The sequence below is a fragment of the Phoca vitulina genome, unplaced genomic scaffold (genome assembly GCF_004348235.1).
Source record: "Phoca vitulina isolate PV1807 unplaced genomic scaffold, GSC_HSeal_1.0 scaffold55, whole genome shotgun sequence".
NCBI classification, from domain to species: Eukaryota; Metazoa; Chordata; class Mammalia; order Carnivora; family Phocidae; genus Phoca; species Phoca vitulina.
In genome coordinates, this window is record NW_022589758.1 from 9,565,272 (window position 1) to 9,578,413 (window position 13,142).

The 13,142-nt window shown below is 41.9% G+C and overlaps 1 protein-coding gene and 1 non-coding gene across 6 annotated transcripts in view; one reads left to right on the top strand and one right to left on the bottom strand.

Moving 5' to 3' along the window:
- The window catches only part of APOO (apolipoprotein O), a 160,931-nt gene that overhangs the window by 5,804 nt on the left and 141,985 nt on the right, over window positions 1–13,142 (bottom strand). For all 5 annotated transcript variants that reach the window (XM_032389516.1, XM_032389517.1, XM_032389518.1 and 2 more), the window contains 6 exons: window positions 13,091–13,136; window positions 11,037–11,207; window positions 10,735–10,772; window positions 6,408–6,491; window positions 5,882–5,985; window positions 388–461 (listed from right to left, as the gene is read on the bottom strand). In XM_032389516.1, coding sequence (XP_032245407.1) covers window positions 388–461; window positions 5,882–5,985; window positions 6,408–6,491; window positions 10,735–10,772; window positions 11,037–11,207; window positions 13,091–13,136 — 517 coding nt within the window. The remainder of the gene's footprint in view (window positions 1–387; window positions 462–5,881; window positions 5,986–6,407; window positions 6,492–10,734; window positions 10,773–11,036; window positions 11,208–13,090; window positions 13,137–13,142) is intronic.
- Window positions 4,752–4,824, top strand: TRNAE-CUC. Its single transcript has one exon. It is a non-coding gene; the product is annotated as a tRNA-Glu (tRNA).

The window sequence follows — 13,142 nt, forward strand, 5'->3', positions numbered from 1 at the left end:
GCAAGGAGTCTGCTTCTCCCTCTGACCCTCCCCCCTCTCATGCTTTCTCTCTCTCAAATAAATAAATAAAATCTTTAAAAAATATATATATAACAAAGAAAATAATATAGTATGAAGAAACAGATGAAGCAGATATGGCAATAAAAAAGGTTAAAAATTCTAAGTCTGATGGGTATATGGAAATTCTTTATAGTCTTCTCTCTAGTTTTGCTTTAAAATATAACAAAGAAAATAATATAGTATGAAAAAACAGACGAAGCAAATATGGCAATAAAAAATGTTAAAAATTCTAAGTCTGATGGGTATATGTAAATTCTTTATAGTCTCTCTAGTTTTAGGTCTCTTTGAAATTTTCAAAATAAACAATTAGGAAAAAAGAGCAGTTACCCTTTATTTTCAGAATCACGAGCCACCATTACAAATGTTGCATCCAAAACAGGACAAAATTCATTGCCATGTAACTAAAGAACAATGGAAAGAAAATACAGATGTAAGAAATGCATTTACTGGGAAGACCTACTACAATTCTAACAGCTAGCATGCATGCTTTGAGAAAGGCTGCAATTAGAAAAAGAAAAGTGCATTCATTAACCACCATCTGCAGAACTAAGCTCTGGGTGAACAGCAGCATGACCAAGGAGCCTGTCGTGTGGGAGAGGAGAGAGACTTCCTAAAATTCAAACAGCATCCAGGTGAGAAGGGCTGGGATGGCCACGACCGACGGGCTTTGGAACCGCGCATGACTGAGACTCAAGGGCAAGGGTCACGGAGGGACCCTCTGCATCAGCATCATTTAACTGTCCAGCAGCACGCAGCACCCCAGCGTTCTTCACGCCTGCCGGTCCTCATGACGGCACACAGAGCCAGCTGAATGGCCCACTGGTCTCACAGACATTAGTGTTTTCAGTGTGCCAACGATGAGGCGAGGATCATGATAATCCTGTGGGTTGAGGGACATATTTACAATTGCACAAGGCTTTGAGGTTTTAAGGTATTTCTTATCCTCTAGGAGTCTGTACTTCCAGGGAAGTTATACCGTGAAGTCCCGTCATCAGCTGGGGGTACACTAGGCTCGCTCGTCCACAGACCTCACCCCTCGTCCTCCTCCCTGCTGCCCGTTCAGGCCCCTATCACCCTCCCCCTCAACCTTCTTCCCGCATCTGCTCTAAGCCTGCGGGCACTACACATAAAGCCTTCCACAACACAGCCCAGATTCCTCTCTGGTCGTTCACCGAACAGCCCCCTCACACCTGCACCTTTTGCCCTAGCTGACAACTTGGAGGTCCTGGAAGTGCACTCGCCCTGTCCAGGCCTGTGCCTGATGCCTTCCTCACAGCTGCCCTCCACAGGACACTCCTCCCCACCCCTGCCCCGTCCCTCCTCCCCAGGCAGAGGCCATCATTCCCTCCTTGGTTTGCCATGAGAATGGGAACGAAATCCTCCCCTAAAAGTGGCTCTCAATATAACAGAGATGGATAGCACCCCCTGTTGGGAGTATTTGGGTATGTGTCGAAGAGGTTTTGGTTGCAACTTGAGGGATGTCGCTAGGGGGACAGAGGTAACCTAGACACCTCACAACGCAGGGGACTGTCCTGCATCACTAAGAATCTTCCTACATGCAATGCCGACAGTGTCCCTGTGGAGAAATGCTGCACGATGCTTAAATACTACAGACCTCCTTTGACTTACCATGAGATTACACGCCAACACACCCATCATAAACTGAAAATGTCATTAAGTCGAAATGTGTTTAATACACAGAACCTGGAGAACATCACAGCTTAGCCTAGCCTACCGTACACGTGCTCAAGAACACTGACATTAGCCTATAGTTGGGCAAAACCATCCAACACAAAGCCTATTTTATAACAAAGCACTGAGTACCTCAGGTAATTGATTGAATACAGTTCTTTCAGAATGGCTGAATGGGGACAGGTGGGTTGCAAGCTATGAGTCAGCTACCCTCACAATCATGTGGCTGCCTGGGGGCCGCGGCCACTGGTGTGCTGCGTATCACTCGCCCGGGAAGAGATCAAAATTCAAACTTCAAGGTACAGTTTCTACTGAATGCTCTTTCACACCATCGTAAAGCTGAAAATCAGAAGTCAAACCACCCTAAGTTGGGGACTGTGTGTATATCACAGTCATGTATATACGTGACTGACTCCCTATTGAGGACAAAGACCGTTTTTGCTCACATTTGCATCCCTAGCACTTAGCACAAAGACCAGCAGATAGCAGGTAATTGCTGATGGATGAATTAAGGCAGAAAATGACTGAGCACTACTAGAATGTAAACTCTAAGAGAATGAAACTTCGTGTAGCTCACTGCTGTATGCCTAGCCCAGAACAGGCACTCAAGGAACAAGGGCTAAGTGAATGAGAAATGAATGGATGTCCGGAAGTGGGCTAAGCGACTCATACCCAGATGCTGTTGTTAAGACATGCATAGCCTGGTAGAAGACAAAAAGATGTGTTCATACGCCGCTTGGTGGAGAAGAGATTCGCAGGTGCCAGGAGAAAGGATCAGAGCAAGGATACTGAGGAATGAGTCATGGGGAAGGAACAGGGGCTGTGAGCTAGAAGGACAAGGGAAGCATCCGAGCATGAGGGGATCCGGAAGCGCAGGTGGAATGTGGATATGTGCAGCCAGAGCATAAGCATTTCAGGCAAAGAGAAAAGCATAAGCAATGATACTCATCCAACTCACTGTTTAAATTATGGTTTACTATAATGAACACCTAATAGTGTCAAGCATGCAAAAATGAACAACTCTCTACTCCTGGAATGTTCAGAATGTCCAGCAGCAAGCTCTAGGAAATGATAAGTTGGCGGGAATACAGTTGGAAAGGTAGGTGGGAGCTAGTTTATGGAGCATCCTGGATCCCAACTAGTCAAAAGAGTTTAGGCTTTAATGCACAGACAATGGTCACAGAAGGTTTTTGAGAAGGAAAGCAATGTGATTTAAGGTCGGCTCTGGAATGTCTAACTGGTAAAAATCTGTACAGTTAACAGAGAGACAACAGACTAGAGGCAGGCAGACTCGCTAACTAGGCCCCTGTGTTTCATTCAAGGCCTTACTGCTTCTTGTGTGACAAGAAAGAACTCTGGTGAGTTGTTATGGGTGATGAATTTGCAAGACTTGGCAAAAGGCTGTGTAGGCAAAGGGGAAAATGGAGGAGGATCAGGATTGGAAAAGAAGCTAATGTACTCAGTTTGTAACACACTGGATTTGAGGTAGCAAGAGCACATGTAAGGGGAGAGATGTAACAGGCGCTCAAAAGATAGGTCTGAACGTCAATCCCAGAAAAGATTTGGGACCACGTCCATAGTAATGATAATAAATTAACATTGCCAACATGTGATTAGTGGTCATTGTGTGACAGGCAATTGTACCAAGTAATTAAAACGGTTGGGTTGTTTTTTCATTCATCCTTACCAAATATAACATGGTACTATTTCTGCGTCCATGTTACACTTGAGAAAACAGAAGCTCAGAGAAGGTAAGTAATTTACCCACAGTCACATGGCTAATAAGCAGCGGAGCTGGGATTTAAACCTACAGGTACCCAAACCAAAGGCAAAACACCTACCACCAACCTTCCTCTCTGGAATAGAAAGGATCACTCAGGTCTTGCATTATTAGTCAAAATGGCCAATGAGAAACACAAACTTATAACAGAAGTTTGTACTTGTCTGACATTAATTTTCATTGGTTCTCTCCTTGAAATAACTCCTGCATCTCTTTTCAACCTATTTGGCCAAGATTCAAATTACTAAGATTCCCCAGAAAGCAGGTCCTATGGCAGGAATCGGAGCAGGGTAGGAATCAACCATGAAGGTAGCTCAGTCGGTTAGGTGTCCAACTCTTGGTTGCAGCTCAGGTCATGATCTCAGGGTCCTGGGATGGAGCCCCGTGTCGGGCTCTGTGCTCAGCGTGGAATCTGCTTGAGATTCTCTCTCCCTCTCCCTCTGCCCCCACTCCACTCTCTCTCTCAAAAATAAATAAATAGATGTTAAAAAAATTAAAAAAAAAGAAAACAATGTGCACAAATCATAGCAGCATCCCCTACAACCTTACTGTGTTTTGTTCTAAAAACAGTGTTACTGTCAGTTACAGCAACATGGGAGTTAAAGAATCCAACTACTTGTATATAGCATCAAATAAAAAACTACCTAACCATTCTGACAAAAAACTTTAATTACTGCAGAGCAAGGTGCAGACTTTTTCCAAAAGGTGAAATGCTTCATCGTTCCAGAAAAGAAAAAATGTTTCTGAATAATGGGCCTACTGAATACCCTGGCGTAAGTGAAGCCATTCTTTTTCTCCCTTTTTTATTATTTATTTATTTTTTGAGTAAAGTTGACACACAGTGTTACATTAGCTTCAGGTGTACAACACAGGGATTCAACAAGTTTATCCATTATGCTATGCTCACCATTCGTACTCTGAATTATCTGATTTCTGTGCTATTATCCTCTTTGAGGAAACTTTTCCTGTCAAATTTCTTGATTTCTTTATAATACCTACTCTGAGTTCCGCTCATTAGAGAGGCTGTTCCTAACTGCTGTATTGGTCTAAGTGACTGTTACGGGTTGAACAGTGAACAGTGTCCAGCAAAAAGATATGAAGCCCTACTCCTCGGTACCTGTGAACATGTCTTTACTTGGAAATAGGACGAGGTCATACTGGAGTAGGGTGGGGCCTCACTCCAATATTACTGATGTTCTTATAAGAAGAGAAGAGGGGCGCCTGGCTGGCTCAGTCAGTAGAGCATGTGACTCTCGATCTCGGGGTCGTGAGTTCGAGCCCCACGCTGGGCATAGAGATTACTCAATAAAAAAAAAAAAAAAAAAGAAGAGAAGAGACACAGAGACGCAAGAGGAAAAGAGCATGTGGCAATGGAGGCAGAGACTGAAGTGTTAGAGCTGCTAGCCAAGGAATGCCAAGGACTGCCAGCAAACCACCAGAAGCTAGGAAGGAGCAAGGAAGGATTCTCCCCCTACAAATTTTAGAGGGGTCATGGTCCCGCTGAGGCCTTGATTTTGGGCTTCTAGCTGCCAAACTGTGAGACAAGTTGTTTTAAGCCACCTACTTTGTGGTACTTCGTTACAGCAACCCCAGGAAACTAAGAGTGACCAGTACCATTCATGCCTAATGTAACTCAGACTCTTGTGAAATTCTCTGGGGCAAAACCAGAAACAAGCACCTTAATATGTAGCTATATATGATTTGAAAGTAATAAACACTGAACATAAATACCAAATAATGTGTCAGTCTTTATACAGGAGGAAGACGTTAATAAGCTACCGTTTACAGGGTGCCTGGGTGGCTCAGTCAGCTGAGTGTCCAACTCTTGATTTTGGCTCAGGTCATGATCTCAGGGTCCTGAGACTGAATCCCTGGTTGGGCTCCCGGCTCAGCAGGGAGCCTGCTTGAGATTCTCTCTCTCCCTCTGCCCCTCCCCCCACTCGCTTTCTCTGTCTCATTCTCTCTAAAAATAAATAAATCTAAAAAAAATAACCCACCATCTGCATGGAATGAACTTTTTTTTTAAAGATTTTATTTATTTGACAGAGAGAGACACAGCGAGAGAGGGAACACAAGCAGGGGGAGTGGGAGAGGGAGAAGCAGGCTTCCCGCTGAGCAGGGAGCCCAATGCAGGGCTCGATCCCAGAACCCTGGGATCACGACCTGAACCAAAGGCAGACGCTTAACAACTGAGCCACCCAGGTGCCCCATGAAATGAACTTTCAATTCTTTTTCTAGAAGTGGTGAGCTATATACCTGTCTATTGATAGATAGGTAAATACGCTGTTCTTCCACTAGGCCTAGCTGGCTGTATTGGAACAAGCAGGCAAATTTTAGATGAATACACACCTGAAACATTTGCATCTTCACTTCCATGGATGTCTTCCCAACCCAGCTAACGTGGCCACTGAACTTAATGTCCTGTTCTGGGCTTAAGCTCATCTTCTGCATATCTGCAAAACAGAAAATCAATCTGAGTTCACACCATACCCCAAATTTTCTCTATTACAACTGGAAAATTTCACTTGAAATTCTGGCAAATTCCACCACATTTCCTCTTTTCTTTTTTTTAGTCTTCGAAACGAAAAACAACTTTTCTGACATAGAAAAGAAATTTGTTTATCTTTTTGAAAACTGCAGACAATGCAAAGAATATAAAAAATAAAACTGGAATCATGCAAAACCCTTCCACTCAAAGATTATTATAATAAATATGTATCTTGGTATATAGCATTCTAGACATTTTCATATATATATATATATATATATATATACATAAAAATTCCCTCATAAAAGGAAAATATTTCCTCTAATTTCAATAATCTCTTATAACCACTGAGAATTCTAATGACATACAGAAAATAATATCGCTTACCAATCTTGTCCACCAGGGCTGTAACTATCGACAGAGGAGACATCTTAGCGTCATGAATTCTGGTGTGCATGTAGCAGATAAGAACTGTAAGAGAAGAGAACCAAATAAAGGAAAAGCAAAATTATTTCTCGTCATTTACAACTGACTCTCTGAAATTCTCTCGTTTTGAAGACCCAACCCCCTATATCCCACTAGTGGTCTTATCTGAGGACCAGAGACTTTTCATACATTGAAGAGATTTGGGGGTTCTCTAATCTGACTGCCCACTCAATTTTAGATTTGGTGAAGAAACCGAAGCCCAAAGCCCAAACCCACCAGGTGGCCTGTCACCGCTGCACAGAGACGCAGTGCCTCAATTACAGAAAGACCCCAGCACATGAGTCTGACAGCATCAGACATCTTCAGAAAAGAGAAACAAATCACAAGGACTCAGCTCTTTTCCCTCTCTTTCCTAATCGTAGAGCAATTATCTCGCTTAAGTTATTCCTCCGTCCCCATAACGCCCTTGGCTCCTACACTACCTTGCGGCTATCTGTGTACCTTCCATACTTTAATAAGTTTAGCATGGCTCTGTGCACCTTACAAATAACAACTCATTTAAAGTTGTATTATACTCCTGTGTTTGGTGGCCTCACTGCTTCCCCATGATTCATTCAAACTTGTATCATCAGCCCTCAGGACCAGGGTCTGCACCCAACAAATATTAGTTAAGTGACAATAAATCCTTTCCATCCATGCACCTGCTAAAGGATGCCCTGGGGGAGTGAGAGGCTGAAGGCAAGAAAGGCCATTTAAAAGCCTCTCTGGTACCCATAAAATAAATCGTATGCGGCTGACCTATGGCAGTATCAATGGAAATGAAAAGATCCTAGAGTTAAGAAGAAGGTGCACTTGACAATAGTGTAATAACCCCAGTGAAGGGGTGAAGATGGTACACCATTCACTGAAAAAGAGAATATGAGAAGAGCAGAATGGACTATTTTCAACATGTTAAATTTGAGAAGCCTATGGCGTATCCAAATGGAGATGTCCAGTTGGACAAATTGGTCTGGAACTCAGAAAAGCATACTGAGAACAAGTGAAGCATTGGGAGTAATTGAGATTACTTATAGTAAGTGTACAGATAAGCAAAAAAGGGCAGAAAACAAAACCCTAGGGATAACTAACATTCAAAAGATCACCAGAGAAAGAGGAACTCACAAAGGAGACTGGGAAGGAACAGCCAGAGAGGCAGGAGGAAATGTCCCCAAAGCCCAAGGATGAGTTTGACAATATCAGGAGCCACAAAGGGGTCAGGTAAACCTTGAAGAGCACCCATTAGATCAGGAAACAAGGGGGCCAATGGAGAGCTTGGCAAGAGCACTTCAGTGGCACAGAGGAGCAGAAGTCAGAACACGTGAGACTAGGGGCGCCTGGGTGGCTCAGATGGTTAAGCGTCTGCCTTCGGCTCAGGTCATGAACCCAGGGTCCTGGGATCGAGCCCCGCATCGGGCTCCCTGCTCCGCGGGGAGCCTGCTTCTCCCTCTGCCTCTCTCTCTCTGTGACTCTCATGAATAAATAAATAAAACATTAAAAAAAAAAAAAAAAGAACACGTGAGACTGGGAAGGAAACAGGAAGTCAAGATAGAGAGGAACTAAAAGCAAATTACTTTTTCCAACTCCTTCCAGAAAGTTAGCTCTGAAGTGAGAGACAAAGTTCAACAGTGTTGTAAGGAAAAGGGATTTTACCTACTTTTCCTTATAAGATGGAAGAGCCTTGAACATGTTTATAAGTTAAAGGAAATGTGAAGTTGAAAAAAGGCTTGAGATATGAGAGAGAGAGCATAGGTGATAAGGCAAGTTGCTGGAAGAACTGGAAAGAACAGAATCCAAGTGAACAGGTGAAAGGAATTCAACAGGAGCCAATGAGGAAAAAAACAGGGTAGAGGCAGACGAGTCTGTGTATTTAGGGACACCTAAGTAAACTGAAGTCAACAGTGTGTGTGTGTGGTTTTTTTTTTTTAAAGGTCAGTGAGAATGTTTACCCAAGTTCATTTATTTTTTAAAAATTTTATTTATTTATTTGAGAGAGAGAGAGAGAACAAGCGAGAAAGAGAGCATGAGCCGGGGGAGGGGGGGCAGAGGGAGAGGAAGAAGCAGGCTTCTCGCTGAGCAGGGAGCCCTACGCGGGCTCAATCACAGGACCCTGGGATCATGACCTGAGCCGAAGGCAGATGCTCAACCAACTGAGCCACCCAGGCTCCCCTAACCAAGTTTATTTAATCTGAAGAAACAAGCAGCTGGGTGTTAAGCCTAACAATGGACTTATGTCTATATTGTAGAAGTCATTAGAGCCTTTCTTTAAACCCTTTCCCAACAGCTCAGTCCAAAAGTCATTAGTAAGAGCAAGCAAGGTAGCCCAGAGTAGGATGTTGGAGCCCAAATGGGGTCAGGAGGACATAAAGAGAGGAGGCAACAAGAGCAATGGCCCAGCGTGTTGTAGGCTGAACACAATGAGGATGGTGACCCTGCAAAAGGGAACCTAGTATGAATCCCAGTGAGATGACGGGAGCATCCATGAGGGGTCCGTGAGGGGACAGGGCTGGCAGAGATATGAAATTAGCTTCATGCCAGGGAAATTGATAAGTAAATGGATTTAGGATAATGGAGCCAGCTGGAAAAGGAATTACAAACATGAAAAGGGAAGAAATGAATGAACCTGTGGTGCTGAACCAGAATTGGAACTGTCAGCGTAAACCCATCATTTTCATAGATAGATAAACAGACAGAAAGACAGACATGGAAGTAAATATATGTGCATGTGCACAGATGCCCCACCTCGTCCACTGAAAGGACATGGGAGCAGTGACACCCCATCAGCAGGGACCACTCCCAACACAGATATCTTGGTTTCTAATGACCATTCGCCATCAAAAAGAACCAGAGCTCCTTGGAGATTTGGATGATTCTAGGACTAAGCCAGGGAAAGTACAAATAAGCCTAGAATGTCTTCCTGTGCCAGAAAGTGAGGAAGTGCTCAAAGAATGATAGGGACACATAAAAAAAAAAAAACAACAACAACAACAAAAAAAAAAAAACAGTCCAGTCTGAAGGGATTGGGACAGTCCCGGCACAATGTAAGCAGCACAAGAGATGAAAGTGACATTATAATCCATTCAATGAAATAGAAATCCTTGAGTCCATACTGATTTTAAAATAATAAATTAGGGGAGGCTCGGTGGCTCAGTCGGTTAAGCGACTGCCTTCAGGTTCAGGTCAGGATCCCAGGGTCCTGGGATCGAGCCCCACATCAGGCTCCCTGCTCCGCGGAGAGCCTGCTTCTTCCTCTCCCTCTGCAAGCCACCCTGCCAATCTGTGCTCTCTCTATGTCTCTGTCAAATAAAAAAATAAAATATTTTTTTAAAAATTAAATAAATAAATAAAATAATAAATTGGAGGTCTGACAAGAAATGGACTGTTTATAAGGTCTGAATTTACCTGCCTACAAGGTACTTATTCATTACAAAGGGGGAAAGAGTAACTTTACAGTGAAGAAGCCTGGCGGACACCACCTTCATCAAGGAATCAAAGTTAATATCCCAGTAATGGGACAAATGAGAATTATGTGCCAGTTGATGAGAGGCAGTAAGAACACATCATCCTTCCTGTGATGTTCCTGCCAAAGATGCAGGTCTCAAATCCAATCTTGGGGAAGCATCAAATAAACCCAAATTGAGAGAAATTCGACAAAAGAACTGGCCTATAACCTTCAAAAGTTTCAAGGTCATGGAAGTCAGAGACACACTGAGGAGCTATTCCTCACACAACAACTAAATGCAACATTTGATTCAGAACTGGATCCCCTCTGCTACAAAGGACCACTGGGGAAAGTTGAATGGGGTCCGAGGATCAAAGAGTCTAAAGTAGCAGGGTTAATTTCTGGATTTTGATGGCTGTATTGTGGTTATGGAGGAGAATGTCCTTGTTTGTAGGAAATAGTAATGAAAACCATCGGGGGTGATGTGCATCACATCAGCAATGTATTCTCTTATATGACTCAGAGAAGAACAATTCTTTGTACTGTACTAGCAACTTTTCCATAAATTCAAGACTTTTTGAAAAGTTATTAGAAAGAAGAATTAATGAGATTACAACTGTTAAACAGGAATCTACATTTTCAGGGAAAAAAATTATGACAATTCAGAGGTAACAGAGGCCCTTCTTTTACTCCTCTTTTAGAATATCCTCAGCTGCGCAAGTTAAAGAATTAAAAAAGCCCCTCTCCAGCCAAAGGATTCAATGTATAGCTGTAAATATCTACTTAGAAATGCTAAAATAATACCAGTACCTCCTAAGCTGTCAAGGTCCTCAAGAATCCTGCCAAATCTGTGAAATAAAGAAAACTGTGATTAAATGAAAACCATGATCATCACCCCTTAAAAATGAAGAACACAGTTTGGGTAGATGAAAGGTTCTAAAATTGAATGGGGTGATGGCCGCATGACTCTATGAATATACAAAAAACCACAGAATTGCACACGTTACCTAACTGAATAGTATCGTGTGGGAATTACATCTCAAAGTCACAATAATGAAAGGAAATAAAATAAAAACAAATAAATGACGCAAATAAAAAGAGTGCTGTGTTACCTTATGGTGTTTTGAACAGTCAAATATTTCTCTCGTAATTCAGGCTGACTACCCAAAGGCAAGAGAACCTCACTATAACTGTCTCTCATTCTCCTGGGTGGCAGTCCTTTCTGCGACTCAGCCAAAAAACTCTGAAGTAATTTTCTTTCCTCCATTGCTTTCACATGGTCTCTGAGAAGAAAGGAGGCAAGCTTCATGAAACACAGAGGCAGCTGCTATTCCACGTGCCAGTGACATTCAGGCAGGTCAGACACCATCAGAGGAGGAAAATGAAGGTCTGGACCTACCTCATCCTCTCTTCCTTCCCTCCCTCCCCACCTGGCACTTGGTGGAATTAAAATGTTTCTGTTAAAATGTCTTGGGCTTGTAGATAAAAAAAAAAAAAGAAAACTTATAAGTGATACAGATATACCCAAACAAACCATATATTCACCTCATCAAAAAGTGTATTCAAAACACAGAATATTTGACATCCAATTAAAAATGCAGCGAGGGACACAAATATACATGTGGACTAAGGAACAAAGTGGCCACTGAACTCCATCTTCCCATTTCTCACCTCGACAATTCTCGCATTCTCTGTGCCCCAGCTCGCTCTCTCTCTCTCTCTGCCTTCAATTTCAGGAAAGAGAGACAGAGGAAGAAAAATGGAGTATATCCAAAAGAAGTATGGAAGGCAGAGCAAAAGGTAAAGAGGAGAAGAACATGAAAAGGAGATGGGAAGGGAAGAAAAAAGAAGAGATGATTAAAGTGGGACAGAAGAGAGAGAAAGGGGAGAGGAAACTAAAATGTTGACAATATCATTAATTCAGACGTCTTTCTAAGCTTCACTTATGAAGTATTATTGCCAGAAAGGTTTAGCTTACCAAAAATAGAGGGGGTAGAGGAAAAAGTTAAATGGCACCAGGTAAATCCTAAATATGGAACATTCTACATGACATATGGCTTGGCCTCTTTAAAGTCAAGCTCATAGAAAAAAAGAAAAAAGGAGGGAGGATGATTGTCTACTATTCTAGATTAGGGGAGACCAAAGAGTCATAACCACTAAAGGCAATATACAATCCTTTATTGGATCTTGGTATTTTTTTAAAAGCTGTAAAAGACATTTGGGGAACGGGTGAGAAATTCTGAATAGATAAGTAATATAATATTAGGGAATTAGTGTCAGTTTCATTGTGTAAGAGAATATCTTGTTTGTTAGAGACACACAATTGCTGATTTTTGTTACACAAGAGAATATATTTATTTATTGGAGATATATGCTGAAGTGTCATGATATCATGATACCTATAATTTACTTAGAAATAGTTCAACCAATATATGCATACTGGCAAATCTGGAGAAACATAAGTATCCAATCAAGATGGTAGGGACACAGGTATTCATTTTTTCTACTTTGCAGTAAACTGAAAATTTTCATATAAACAGTTAAAAAGAAGTCATTAGATAATTTCTACACAAGAATAGATTATTTCATGACTAGTGACTGCTTTTTCTTTTTATCTCATTTTAGTCTCAAAATTCGGTACACCAAGAAGGATATTATCCTATTTCACAGCAGCGAAATACTGAGAGACCAGGTTAACTGTGAACTGACAAGAAGCAATAAAGGAGTCAGGTTGCATGAAATAGAAAAACCGAGAAACTTGGGTTTAAGTCCCAAACCCTGATACTTAATTATTCAATCTCTCTGTAACATAACAATAAAAAAATTAAAAAAAAAAAATTATTCAATCTCTCTGAGTTTCAGTTTCATCATTGGTAAAAAAGACAGGAACATACACCATAAGCATGTCACAAGTTTTGTTGAGAATCAGTGAGGTAATATACCTGAATGCACTTTGAAAAATGTAGAGTACGTGTAAATCACATTATTTTATGACAACAATGCATCCAATGATGAGTATGTTGGAATGTTGGTCTTCTCCCCCAAGTAAAAAAAATACCTCTCAACCCATTTCCGAACACAGGGCCCCCTCCGTCCCTACAATGAGACCATCAGCTGGGCCTACATACAGCCTAGCCTATAGGGATAAAAGAAATTGCATGCCTACCTCCAGTTTGTGGATGCTCCTACTATCTCCCGCAACTTATCACGAACTGAAA